Source organism: Morchella sextelata (genome assembly GCF_020137385.1).
Source record: "Morchella sextelata strain SCLS chromosome Unknown scls_8, whole genome shotgun sequence".
Classification (NCBI taxonomy): Eukaryota; Fungi; Ascomycota; class Pezizomycetes; order Pezizales; family Morchellaceae; genus Morchella; species Morchella sextelata.
The window spans coordinates 372,394-386,319 of record NW_025408623.1 but is presented as its reverse complement, the minus strand read 5'-3'; the positions used below and the strand labels follow the sequence as shown (position 1 = coordinate 386,319).

Here is a 13,926-nt window from a genome sequence, read left to right as displayed (position 1 = left end):
AAGTTGCCGCCAGATCCAGAGCCGAAGTTCACATTTTGTACTAGCGAAACAGGATTTGGGTACAGTTAGATGACGTGCATGGGTGTACGTCGGTTCGTAAATAGAAAGCTAGCTCGAATGTGAGTGTGCTGGTTTGATGATGATGAAAAAGAAAGTAAGAAGAAAGAAATACATGTAGACAAGCTTAAGAACGAAAGCTACATCTTATATGTAGCTATATACTAGAGACCACATGTAACTACTACCCACACAAATCCGGGCCGTCCGTCTATATAACTGCACCACAGTACATGCGTCTACCACCCACCCATATTAGTTACATGTAGGTTAGCTATCCGGCCGGGTGCGGCGTGCGTAGAAGCCGGAACAACCCCCCAGCCTTCCCCTCGCCTTCGCCAGTGCAGCAGCAGTTCAGTGCTGTGTCCTGATTGAATCAGCAGCACACCCGGCCGGGCTGGGTGTATATCTCGTCTGAAGCGAAGAAGAGAATTAGTGTGTAGAACGCAGGTATTATAAGGCTAGGTTTGAGTATGATAGTATGCCCGATGTTGCTAGCCCCCCCCCCCCCCCCCCCCGCGGGAAAGTGGCGTTATATTATGGAATCTCACTCGATCAGAGAAAATGTAGCAGTTTGTTCATTCTCTACGGCAGCAGGGAGCCGAAAGCTTTTCCCCATGTACTTGTGATGTAGCTCTATGGTGGCAACGCCTTCCTCGCCCATTCTCAGCTCGTACCTGCAGCTCCTCCCAGTGAAAAGAAACAATTGCACATCTACCCCTGCGGCGCCCACGCCCACGCCCAGCGCCGACTCCAAGCCGTTCTTTACGCGGCGCAAACCCCCAGCCCAGCTCCGTACCCCCATCCCCCACCACCACAGATACCTCGTGGCAGAGAATTAAGGAAATACCACAGCGCCCCACAGCATGCATCGCGGGCCCTCTTCCGGCCCCCCTTCACCATCGCGTACAGTTAACGACGAGTCTGTCTGGCGGGAAAGGCTCGGCGGCGCATGCACTTAATTCTACTGCCGAAAAGAACAGAAGAGCGGGCCGCGGGCGGGAGCGTAAACAAAAACACTAAATCTAAATATTTAAAAACTAAAAGTGGCCTAGCTCCTCCTGACGTAACCGTGTGTAACCAACCTTCACTGATCCTTGTCTCAAGCCTATTATTTGCAACCTCATCGAGTGATGGCCCATGATCGCAGCGGTGCAACGAGAAGACAAGACGTGAAAAGTGGGTTTGTGCATTGTGTGGCGTGGTGGATGGCTCTGTAGATACTTTCTGTTGTGGCTCAATTGCAATCTTATCACTGTTGGTGGCTAAGCTGGGCCAGCGAGGTGCGAAGGGAGCAGTTTCCTCGGGGAGGGAGAGCTTGTAGACTGATGTGCACGTGGTGAACGAAATGTGGTGTATCGTGGTATGTAAGACGAAGAAGGGGAGACAAGACATGTGAGAGGAGGGCGCGGGGTAAGAGAAGGTGAGTAGGTGAAGTATATGTGTCTTTTGTGCTGCGACGAGACTGGAAGATTCGAGGGACGAGTGGACTCGAGGGGGAGGAAGAAGGATGAGAGGGAGAGATCAAGAAGAAGAAGGGTCACGAGTGTCAAGAGAAGGAGCAAGAGAGAAAAAACGAACACAGAGCCCAACGCTGTATACACCGTACAGAGGTCACACCCCTACCCCCCCCCCCAACCCCCTCCTCAGATACAAGATATATCGATACCACCCATTCCCCCATATCTTAAAGACTCCCTCCCATTCAAAAAGCCGTGTAAAAAAAGTCAGAAGCAAAACAAGAAGGAGCGCCGTTGCATCTATAGAAAGCGCATCGCAGCGTCCGCTCCGAGCGCTGCTCCGATTTTTCTGGGCTCTTGTTCCATTCACCGACGTCGACCATTTCCGGGCTTTTAATCGGGGACCACCAGAAGAAGCAAGAGGGCACGAGTGCTTTAGAAGTTGGCGCACCGCATTGAAATTGCAGACGTTGGGTGATAAGATCACCTACCACCGCACGACTCTTTCACCTTTTTTTTTTTTTTTTTCCTTTCCTCCATCTTCCACTTCTTCATACATTTTTCTTCTTCATTGTACAACACCACAACGTCGACGATTCACACACCTACTGTTATACAGACGAAAAGCAATCAAACTATTCTTAAGGTATGGTTTTTCTTGTTACCGTAGATACTTTCTTTCCTATTAACGTCTGGAACTGACAAGAACTTCAGCTACTTTCCCAAGATGGACGGGAACGACGACGATGATAACAGACAGCCTACCGGCAGTAATAATCCCTTCGTGCAGGAAGACGAAGATCTGTAAGTTTCGCATTCAATTTCTACTCACCTTTTTTCGTAGCCATCTATCCACTGTTATTTGAAGAAGTTCAACTTACAAATTTTGCTTCGAACCACCAGCCCAACAAATGTCCGCCCTCACACAGCAGATAATGGCGGTGATGTCGAGTAGGTCTTCCCTTCCTCCCTCTATCTCTCCCTTGCTGGCTTCAAGCAAAAAAAAAATATCCCAGAAAATATTTTTGGAGACTCAGCCAACTAATGTATTTTTGGTTTTTTTTAGTCAAGACGAAAGATACTTCAAGACTGATAGTGGTCCTGAAGAAATGTTGTATGTTTTTCCCCTTCCTTCGTGCCTAGCCTAGGCCAGCGATATCTTGAAAAAAAAAAAAAAAAAAAAAAAAAGAAGAAAAAAACTCAACTCACACTCTACTGCCAGTGCTGTCGGTCGTCGTACCCAAGCCCAAGAAGCTATGTAAGGCCTTATCTTCCCAGTGGTTCTCTGTTAAAATCCCGCACTAACGGCTACAACAGTTCCGCCGAACGCCAAAGATTTGCTCATGGCCAGTGGAGCGATGCACTGTAAGTTTTTCACTCCCTCCATGAAACATCTCCTAGTATAACATCATCTGGAGCCCCATTAACTAACACTTCTGTAGCATGACTCGAGGTGGAAACATTGCCCCCGAGGCTCCCATGGGTGTTCGTGCCGATGGAAACATTGCTCCCGAGGCTCCTGTTCGTGCCGGTGGTTATAGTACTTTTAAGTAAGTTTTTTCTTGGCCTTCAGGGTCATAGGTCTCCCAGTATTGGCTGCTTGACTAACATTTCTACAGTTTTGACCCTGCTGGAAGAGCTGCTAGCAGTGTTGCCGATGGCCATTCCCGTATTTGGAACCAAGAGTATGTTCTCCCCAGCCCCCAGGATATATATATCTCCATTATTATTTGAGCCCAACTGATGATTCCTCTTGCAGCCCGACTCGCGCTGGAAATAACAATAACACTGCTAGTACCAGTGCAACTGCTGCCCAAAGAGGCCATAACAATCAAGCGTAAGTTCTCTTAACCTCCGGGCCAGTATTATCTGAGCCTGTCGAATAACTAACATTGTTATAGATTCGAGCTAGCTGGAAGAGCTGTTAGGGGACATTCTAATGCCGAGGACATGGCCCGTATTTGGAACCAGGCGCAAGGGTAAGTTTAAACATCTCCCACATGTCTAGGAGAAGATATATCTCCCTGCTTGAAATATAGAGCTGACACCCTGATCTGCAGAGCCCACGTTAGAGGAGGAGGTCTAACCTTCCCGGACAGCAATGTGCATGGAAGCAATGGTTCCAGCCAGGCCGCCCGCCGCAGAGGTGTAGCTCAGAAGTACGTTTCTTCCTTGGTCCTTGATAATATCTGTCCTTTTCTAGCGACCTCTTTATCGTCTCCCATGGTTGCCATTCCAGTCTCTAACTCCATATATAGTGCCGGTGCACCAGAAGCTAGATCCGCTATCCCTGCTGGTCTTCCCGCCCCCGGACCCGCCCCCGTTGCACCAATGGCACCGATGGCACCCATGCCCGCCGCCTCCATCCCCACCGCCTCCATCTTCACCACCTTACAAACCATCCGCAAAGCCGAGAACGGCAACACCTGGCATCTCATCTGCGAAGAGCACATTGCCAAGCGGCCGGAAACCAAGCAGCTCCGCCAAGGGCGCAGCATCCCGCCTCCCGCGGCCTCCGCCGAATGGAACGTCTGGACCGTGGGGTCCCTCGAGTTCGAGCATGTCCAGGGTGGCCTTCACCTCGATTACCTTCGCGAAGTGCTTCTGCGCCAGGATGGCGTCAGCCGCAAGAAGGTGAACAGGGCTACCCTGGTAGGCCTTGTTCGCGCTGAGAGGTGCCGTCAGATTAACAGCGGGATGGTGATGAGGTGCCCGGTGGGGTGGGTAGAGGATGGGCATTGGTACATTTATGTCCAGCCCATCTAGAGAGCTGTATGTCTCTCGGCTCCTCTGCTGCTTCTGCTGTCGCCGGGTGTCTCTCTCTGTGTCTGTGTGTGCAGGTAACGCAAAGGCTGCGTTTGTGTGAGTGGTGGAGTATCTTTCGTTTCTTTTCTAATTTCTTGTTTCATTTTTTTTGTTTTAGTTAGTGGACGCTTTTGGCCGTCCGTCCATCCGTTTTTGTTGAAGGAAATAACAAGAATCGTTTTCCTTCAAATTCAGCTTATCTTTACTTGCCTCGATCCAGTGAATGTGAATAGCATCCAGAACGTAATATCATAGTTTCTCTTCCAAAGTTCTAGTGTCTATATATTTATTCATGCATGTACATGTAAACTTCGATTCCTCGCACTGCACACCTGCAGTGAATTTAGGAATTCATTTAAAGCCTTTCTGGACCGGGCCTGTTCATCAAGGTCATTTTTCTGGAACTCGTTATTGATGAAATGGCTTTTATATCATTTCCGACGAGCACTTCTACATACATATGAAAGGTTGAGATTATTTGAGTTCTATGTTGGACTGTCTGTACCGGCTACAGCGGAAATTGTCTAAACAGTGTCTATCCTCGCACCAAGCTTTCGTGGAGAGGTGTACGAGACCAGCCCTGGTAATGGTTCCTGATCCGTGATTTATACACCAGCCTTGTACGTAGCATTGATTTTCAGGCTTAGGTTCTGGGTATAAGGCACATAGACTCGGCACAGGATCTTAGTACTACACCCGCTACCGTTCTAGATGTTAACTTATGGATAGATCACAAGCTTTCCGATAGGCTTGATCAGGCACCGAGAATGAAGTAGAGGATATACTGTATCATGAAGCTCATTAAAAAACAGCGTCTCAAGTACCTAGTGCATGTAATTACTACATTCAAATCTTCACGTAACATCTAGAAAAAAGCAATAGAGAAGAAAAAAAAAACATCCCTTAGATCCGGCCTGTGATAATATATGATGAAACTACATTCATGCACCGAAAGAAATTCCCAACCAAATTTGCAAATGAATCTATACGTAAATAGATGTATATGTTGAAACCCACAGAAACGCAATGAGAAAGGAACGCCTCATGGAAGTTTGAAAACACCATGCAAGATACCCCGTCAAAAAAAAATATGAAAACAAAGACAAGAAAAGAAAAGCGGTCCCGCTCATCTTCAGGTACCAATCAAGGTACAAGTAGGGCCGAGAGAGAGGGGAGAAGTCTGACTCTATGTCTATTGTACGTCCTCTATGATCAAATGTTGATGTCCCATGGTTTGGCACCAGGAATGCTCTTCAGCTTGGTCATGATTTTTACAAAGTACTCTTGGACAAATGTCTCACTATTGAACAATTATTAGAAAACTCTTAAAAAATAGAGGCGGGCAGGGCACACACGTGTAAAAAGAATGTTTCTCATCGTGAACTTGGACAAGGTTATGCGCCAACTCGTGACAAAGCACAACGAACCAGTAGATAAGTGCTTGAGATGAATCCCCCATTGTAACATCTTTAGCATGAAGTTGTAGATAGAATCTAAGAATCAAGTTAGAAAATGTAGCTGAATGTTTTATGATAGCATAGAAGTAATACCTTAGGTTGCAAAACAGTGAGCCGTTAGTGTTGAAGGCAATGGTGTTTCCTAAACGTTGTATGTCAGTAAACCGTTTTTGAGTCAGGGGTTGAGTTTAGAACTCACCAACTTCGTCATAAAAGATATGTAGTGTAGTAATGGATAGCCCGAAAATTCCAGAAAGATCCTTTAACACGTTTGAGAACTCATTCATCTCCTTGACGTATTTTTGAGCAAAGGCGGCTTTGTCCGCAATTTTACGGTCAACGAAAACTTTGATCCCATTTGGTGTCTCTGCAAAATAGAGGATATCTTGACCCGAACTACATGATAGTTGTCAATATTAGCACGCGCGATAATAAAAAAAAAAGAAGAAAAAACTGAGTAGATATTCATACTGGTTATCACAATAACTCGGAGCTTCTTTGACCTCGAATGTTTGTGGAGGACTGAAAACACTATCAGAGTTATGTCCCCTGCTAGCCCCGATAGCTCTCTGGAGGTTGGCCTGGATCCTGTGCGGCTCCGTAGCTTTTCCAATATCGGGCTTGCTCTCGCCCAGAATTGGAGCTGGCTCAAGTTGTCCCGGAGACTTCGCTGTTTGCTGTGGGCTATTATTATTTAATAAGTTTTGCATTTGTTCCATTTGCCCATTATTCGCCTCGAATCCCAGGTGCTTGCTAAGCCTTCCAAAGAAATTATTCTTGGGCTTCTCTGGAACATGATGATGATGGTGTGCCGGAGGATTAAGAGCTTTACTCTGTGGAGATTCACCAAATGCTCCAGGCATATTCAATTTCTCTTCCTCGGCCTTCTTCTGCTCTATTTGCCTTGCAATTTCTCCCTGTTGTAGCTGCATTTGTGATTGTTGATACCGCTTCTCTTGTTCCTCAATCGCTTTCCTTTCAATCTCGGCTTGCTTCAACCGCTGCTCTTCTGCCATTCTTGCCTCGGCGGCTTTTGCCCGCAAGATACGGTCAACATTATAACCTCTTGATTTTAGGGTCATCAAGTCTTTAGAAAAACGAGTCAGCCTTGTATACACATCAATTTCGACAGAGAGCTTACCATTGTGGAGCAAACTATCCAGTAGCAAGCTTGAATGTGGCCTTGGCTTTCTGAGGATCAAAGTCACAAGTGCCTGTGAGACATCGTAATACTCGAACTTTGGCGTCAAATACAGTACCCACCATTTTGTCCTTGTATCCATTGTGACTGTAGCAGTTTTAGTATTCTGGTGGGTCAAATTCTTGGACCCTTCATTTCTCAAGGTTCTTCTCAATCTAATGGATTCCACTATTTCCACTCTCAAATTGTTTTCGAGCCATCGCGCATCATGCAACACCTCTTCGGTATTATTGTGCAAAAACAACCTCGATCTTTCAAGAACCAGCTTTCTCAATTTTTCTGTCTTTTCAGGCATGGGCTTCACGTGACCAATGTTCCAGTCAGTTGAGACTTTGCTCGAAAGTCGTTGCACCCCCAGCGACTAGAATATATTAGTAACAGATCAAGATAAACGAGAGATGTTTGACGAACCTGATAAAACCCTTCTAAAGCATCTTCCTGAGGAGCGGCCAAGATCTCCCCCCTGAACAGAAGAAACAAGACGTAATCATCGGAAATCAAGACTTCGTCTACCCTTGCAAGCACAAATTCCCTGATACCACCAGAATCATCCTCGTCTATAGACGCTGAATCGATCTGGTCAGATTTCTCGTTCGTGTATGAACGCCATCTAAAAGACCCCAAAAAGGGGCTCCTCCTCATCTCCCTGACGAGTATTTTATCTTTTTTCAGGTGCGTCCAACTCTCTGCGATGCTTCTCAGTACACTGAGATACTTATCAGAGCTATTGAATACTCCGTATAATCTTTGTGGTTCGCGAACCATCATATAGGCTACTTCCGCAACGGTAGGTTCGTGTTTACTCCCACATTTCAACAGAAATGAGTTGGCCTCTTGTCCAAAATCCACGAAATCAAATATTTCAAAATACTGACTTCCTACTCCACCCAGAAAGCATGTCCTTGGGGTGATAAATTTGATCTTTAGATCCGAAGATGGTATCCTCTCGCGATCTTTCAAGGGTACAGGAATGATTCTTGCTTGGCTTAATCTTTCTACTAGATGCGGCATGATATCGGCCAATCTAGTCGAAAAGTATCCAAACTTTTCTCGTGCAGCACGAGTTGTGGATGGCGGAGAGTTGATGAGAGCATCCACACAATCTTTCATATCGGGATCCGGTTTCACACCGAATTTAGATCCGTGCTGTTGAAGGTCTTGCCTCAAGACATCAAATCCCATGATTGCAGCCTTGGGATTCGAGAAGCACTGCCATGGAGTAACAAGACGGGGCCCTTTCTCTCCTTTACTATCATTGAGTGGTAAAAACGGAATGGTGACTCCGGCGGTGTTGAAAGTATGATATGAATTCAGGTGGTAGTTGATAATAAAATAAGACAAGGCTGCCTCCCTCAACGCTGCGTCTTCCTTGTTTCCCGCAATCTGTAGAACTTCCTGTACACCTGGATACCGCTTCAAACCCAAGCTTGACAAGAACTTCGCTTCATGGCTTCCTTCTCTCCAGATTCCAGGCCATTGTAAAATCGGCAACTGTAACTTCCTTAAGCCATCGTTGGGCTCGTAGAGTTCTGAAACTTTGTATAGACCCGTCGAGCCAACACCTTCAGCCTTACAAATAGCTGTATTTTTGAGCTTTGTGATATCCTCCCTAGGTATGTCTTCTCTCACACTGGTAAGGTACCTTATGAGATCGACGTGGCTCCATTTGACAACACCAGCTTGCGACCCATTCATCAACCTCTCAAATACGAGCTTAAGATCCACCGTTTTTCGAACCCCCAATGCCACAAGAAGTTTGTCCCTAACGCCGTGCATACTCTCCACCAGTGGTAGATCTGAAAATAACTTGACGGTATTGAAATAGGCTTCTCGAGGAACTTTCATACCCTGTCGGGTTGGAATGCAAGTTTTGTCTTTGAGGAGGATGACGATATTTTCTTTACTATTGGGAGGTAATTGCTCCCACCCTTTCGAAATGATTGCTAGAACAGTTTGAGCAAACTTTGCGGAAAGTTGTATATTTTGTTCAACAGGTAGTGCTGAGGTTTTAACGCAGATATACTGCAGCCAATATGTAACTCCCAATTCTTCCCATCCAAGAGCGTCTAACTGTGGCTTCGTCAAGTTTTTTGTAACATTGAATGGGAGACAGTCTGGTGGCACGGGGATATCGGCAGAGAGTTTTTGGGCATTGATGTAGAATTTGATGGCGCCGAGGGATATAGGGATCCCGAAACTTTCGCCTTCGGAGTCTGCAACCGCTGTGGTCGCAACAGCTACTTCTAACAAGCTTTTGACTCCCACAACATCTAGCTCATCCTTGAGACGCTTTCCTGCTAACCACTTTAGAAAGAACCCCAACTGCTCACCACTTAGTGCCTTATCACCGAGCTCCCGGCGGATATCGCTGATGGTAATCTCCGTCAACATCCCCATTTCCTTCAGTTGTGCCACAAGAACTGACGCTTCCTTTTCAAGCTTCTCTGGCAACAAAGGCATTCCTTCCAAAAAGTTAACGTCACTCGCCACTCGAACTCTATCGCTTGACAAAACCCCTTTCGTTGATAAAAGCTCAATGGAATCTTTCTTCGAGCAATTCCAAAATTCCGACTCAATATACCTCCCCACAGCTGAAGACGGTGTTGATTGGGCAAATGTGAACTGCCGCATGATGTGTATCGCATGATCGTAGAGATTCACCAGATTCTCCGGCTTTAGACCGGCTGCCCTCTGGCCAAGCATCAACATCTCATCGGTAAAAATAATTCTCGAAAGGATACCGGATATCCGCAGCATCTCAATATTCCATTCTTTGACTACTCTTGCATTTAAATCGATATTTTCCCGCTCGACTGTAGGAATTACCGAAGGTGCCGATATATGAGCGCTGATACTTGTGGTCTGGTGTGTGGGAAACCCAATGAATATTTTTCCACTTTTACTTGGGAGGACGTTTGAAAAGATTTCCGCTTTATGCTCAGAAGCATCCAGCTCGTCTTTTGACATGGAAAGCATGGCAATTTTCGTGGTTTTGGGGGGAGGCTTTTTAGTGGCCCTCTCGAGTTCTCGAGCGAACGCTGTACTGACTGAGGTTGTCACAGTCGCGGTCGCTATTCGCAAGAATATAGTTGCTTGTGTATATTCTGTTAAATTTGAGGAGCTCGTTTCCTTAGATGTGCTAGGTGGTTGAGCTGCTGCGCTAAATCGAGAAAAGATGGAACGCAGACCGTTTGCGATATCAACCATAGGTGCCCGATGGTGAGTGATATTCATATACTTTGCATCAATCTGCAGCCGCTCGGTTTCTACCGCTGCGATCTTCATAAGCCGTTCAGTCGTAACTGGATTTATGGAACTGGGAATCGCCAAAGGTTCCGACGGTGATGTTTTCTTCTTTAATTGCAACAGGCACCGATCATTGACGTATAATGATATTTCGTTGAGTTTGACAAATGTAAGAGATGTTGCGAAAAATTTACAAAGCTCTTTCAAGTCAGGTAACTCTGTAGGCTCTCTGTACTCCAGTAGGAAGGTAGTATATGGATCACTTTCTTTCAACTTGTGTCGGCGGGTAACGAGGGTATTCTCTTTCCAGTAAAATATCATGGTTTCGTTTCCAGAAGATACGAAAGGTTCCTCGCAGTCGGCAAATACACTATAAAATCCCACCCCGAAAGCTCCGATCTTTGTTTCATCTGGATTTCCTTCTGCTATTCTTTTCAAACGTTGCCAATCTTCTTCCCTAAATGAGTGACCGTTGTTCTTTACCAGCATCCGCCGCATTTTCTGTTTAGTGAGATCTTGGATGTCAAGTTCTTGATGGCTTGGTTGCAATGAGCTATTGACACTATCATAACGGACTTCTACGGAGGTGGCATTTGCATCAGCGGCATTCTGGAGTAGCTCTCGAAGACTGTCCAAGCATATCTGTTAGCTACAGCATGCCGAGAACAGCTTTAGGTGAGTAACATACGTTGTATTTTCGCTTGAATATCTAGCTAAAACTTTATCGATCTATATCTGACTGTCAGTTTTCGGAGCAGCAAATACATGTAGTATACATGGATAGATACGCACCAAAGCTCTAGTATTAACAGTGACAGCTTCCTCTTCCTGTGTGGACCCAATAGTCTGCGCCCGGAGAGCGCTGTAGTCGGTCATTTCAAAAGCTCAGATGTTGAGCTCACAGGCCGCAACCGAGCTTCTGACGATGGAACAAAATAAGGCTGCTTGATCAAGGTAGGGCAAAGCTGAGAAAGCTGACCGATAGAGCTACCGTAGGAGTTAAGGAGAGGATGGTGATGGATAAAAGTGCTGTATGTAACACGGGAAGAGGGGCAAACTCCGAAGAGGACGTGTTTGTTGTGTTTACAACTGGAGCTTCATGATTTTTGGAATCTCACAAGACCTCTGCACATCGATTGCCAAAATGCTCACTAACCGTATTAGGAAGGTATGATGTACTAAACGCCGATATTGTTCATTTTCTCACAGAGTCTGATTGGAGACTAGACTGACAGTCATCGTTTTACTTCTCTCCGCTCTTCGCAGGCCGATTTCGTCTTTTTGATTAAGTATTTGAATTACAAAGTTATAATTCGAGCGTATCTAGCTACTCCACATCTTACGGAGAGCAGCGAGCTGGCTGTAGACATGAGTACGAGACTAGACGCATAACACGGATACCTAGGACGATACTAGGGTTAGGTTTAAAGTTCTGAGGGCGCGTTTGGCAACAAGGTTAAAGGGCCAAAACTCCACTAAGCAACGGCTTTCCCCAAAATCCCGTTAGCAAAAAGTGATGAGTGTTTGGCAAGCCACTTTTTAAACGGAATTTTGGTGTTGTAACGGAGTTCTGGAAAAGCAGGTTTCATAATATATACTAGGCTCGACACTAACTTTTATAATTTACTCTACACATATACAGTGCGATTCTTCAAACCTTAAAACGATATCCTGCTTAGGAAATCCGAGTTTAAGATTTTCAAGTGATTGTCCAGAAAGGTAACCTTATGATCAATTGCCTGGAGCTAGAGGCTATCTTTCGAGAATCATACTGTGAGTGAGAAAATCGCCTAGGCATAGTATTATGAAACCTGCTGTAAAGCACTTGTACTTCAAGTGGTACTCTATCATGTACATACATGTACTTTATGTAGGATTCGGGAACAAGCCTGGGACTAGTAGATTAAACCGAATTTCTGATTGGCTACATGTATTTAACCTTAATCTCGATCGACCCCTCTCTCTCGGGAAACCTTAAACTGACAAAAGACTAACGATTACATTCAAGAAAGGCAGGGTCAGGTTTAACATACATGTCTCCTAAATAATTTCTAGGAACTCAAGGATACTATTGTAGATGGATCGGCTTGACGTACCCTTTGATAGATGACAGATGCCGACCCTCAAGTTGCCAGTTTTGATTGGGAAGTTATTTGGATCGGCCACACTAGACCAAATACGTACCATGTAGGGTTTATACCAAACCCTCATCTACAATTCTACATGTAGTTATGGGTACGTGGTTAAATCTTAAATCCAGAAGAGCTATCTTAAAGTAAGGAAGGGTTTCCAAATAGCATTAATGAACTAGACATAAGTCAAACTTAGAACCAGCCGAACCATCGACCACCAGCTACATATTTTCAGTTTCTACCAACTAATTACATGTAGTTGATTCTTTAAAAGTCAACATTTACACACCTACCTCCGGATCCCATAACTTCCCTATGTGCATGGCGCATCATCTTCACACAGATAGCTAACTACATGTAAGAACAGCACTATAATGACTTGATTGGTCTCCGTGATTCTAAAAGAATCAAGTAATGCAGCCATTGGAGGCATTTACTGTTCGATCGAGGAAGGCCGGCAGCTATGAAAGGCATTTACTGAACGGTTTCAGACCTTGATCGGAGTAATGCTCCAGGCCTTCAAGCGTGCCGAGGAGAACAAGTTTGAGCTGCGCTTCCTGACCGTCCGTTCAAACGCCTCTAGAAGGCGAGGCAGTTCAGTCCCATTCAGCGCGTACAATATCCACGCAGATTATACTTGGATACATATGACTACATTTCCCCCAATTTTTCTACTGACTCCGAAGAACTGTTTACCATCTGAGGACGTGACGTTGCGGGTATTGAGTTCAGTAAAGAGAATGCCCACCAGATAACTGTTTCTCTACAGGGCGGAGCATACAATAGGATATATAATTCGAGGTTCATGAATCTGAAAACCCTAGGCCTGCTGCATGTTATAATATCCAGGCTGGAAAAGCTTGTAGTCGGGAACGTTTTTGATTCATGCAACACATTCAATCATTTCTAGGGGCCGGCCTTATATATTAGCAACTACCATCTTCTTGGAGGTATTTACTAGGCCCGGGGTCAATCCTTTCTAGTTCTTGTAAGATCGGCGGTACATGCATATGCATATATCCATAATATAGTATACAGGGGCCTCGGTCTTTAGAGATTCAGATTACACTCATTGAAACAATTCCAGCAAACCAGTACAGAGAAACTACCATAGTTGATCATGAGCCCTAACTTGAATTTCTAACGACCCAGTAGTAGGCAAATTAAAACGCTTCAAATAAAATCTTTTTCCAAAGGGTATTACAACAATTTTTATTATTTTTACAAATGAAAAGAATGTGTAGAGAAAGTGAGAGGAAGATAGAAGACAAAATGAAAAAGAAAATCTATCCAACGACATGAGATACATGTATGTTTTGTATATCAATAATCCCGCCCAAGCTAATCACAACCCAGTACTCCTTATACTAACGATGCATGATACATTAGATGCCGTGAAATAACAAGAAAAAACGCTTACACACCTCAGATCCAAGGAAACAGCTTGGCCAACTCCACAAAGAAAACCACAGATACCTGGAGGACCCCGACGGTCTGACTCGTGTCAAGATTTCCCCAGGCCCGAACAACGAATGAAAAGGGGATGAACATGATTCCCATAAGAATGA

General features: G+C 45.1%; 3 protein-coding genes across 3 annotated transcripts; 1 reads left to right on the top strand and 2 right to left on the bottom strand.

Annotated features, from left to right (window-relative positions):
* Positions 1-969: 969 nt before the first annotated feature.
* Positions 970-1,452, bottom strand: H6S33_012322 (uncharacterized protein; the record flags this gene model as incomplete). Its single annotated transcript, XM_044844127.1, has 2 exons — positions 970-1,076; positions 1,143-1,452. 2 exons carry the CDS (start codon positions 1,450-1,452, stop codon positions 970-972), a joined length of 417 nt encoding a protein of 138 aa, XP_044694971.1.
* A 792-nt stretch (positions 1,453-2,244) lies between these two features.
* H6S33_012321 (uncharacterized protein) lies at positions 2,245-4,283 on the top strand (the record flags this gene model as incomplete). The annotated part of the gene is made up of 11 exons (XM_044844125.1): positions 2,245-2,321; positions 2,421-2,468; positions 2,584-2,631; positions 2,740-2,775; positions 2,835-2,882; positions 2,960-3,067; positions 3,137-3,202; positions 3,277-3,354; positions 3,419-3,496; positions 3,578-3,676; positions 3,776-4,283. 11 exons carry the CDS (start codon positions 2,245-2,247, stop codon positions 4,281-4,283), a joined length of 1,194 nt encoding a protein of 397 aa, XP_044694970.1.
* Positions 4,284-5,534: 1,251 nt separating this feature from the next.
* H6S33_012320 (uncharacterized protein) lies at positions 5,535-11,102 on the bottom strand (the record flags this gene model as incomplete). Its single annotated transcript, XM_044844124.1, has 9 exons — positions 5,535-5,622; positions 5,678-5,815; positions 5,873-5,921; positions 5,979-6,175; positions 6,251-6,866; positions 6,921-7,341; positions 7,392-10,854; positions 10,915-10,955; positions 11,019-11,102. The coding sequence occupies 9 exons, from the start codon at positions 11,100-11,102 to the stop codon at positions 5,535-5,537; spliced, it is 5,097 nt and encodes a 1,698-aa protein (XP_044694969.1).
* Positions 11,103-13,926: the final 2,824 nt, after the last annotated feature.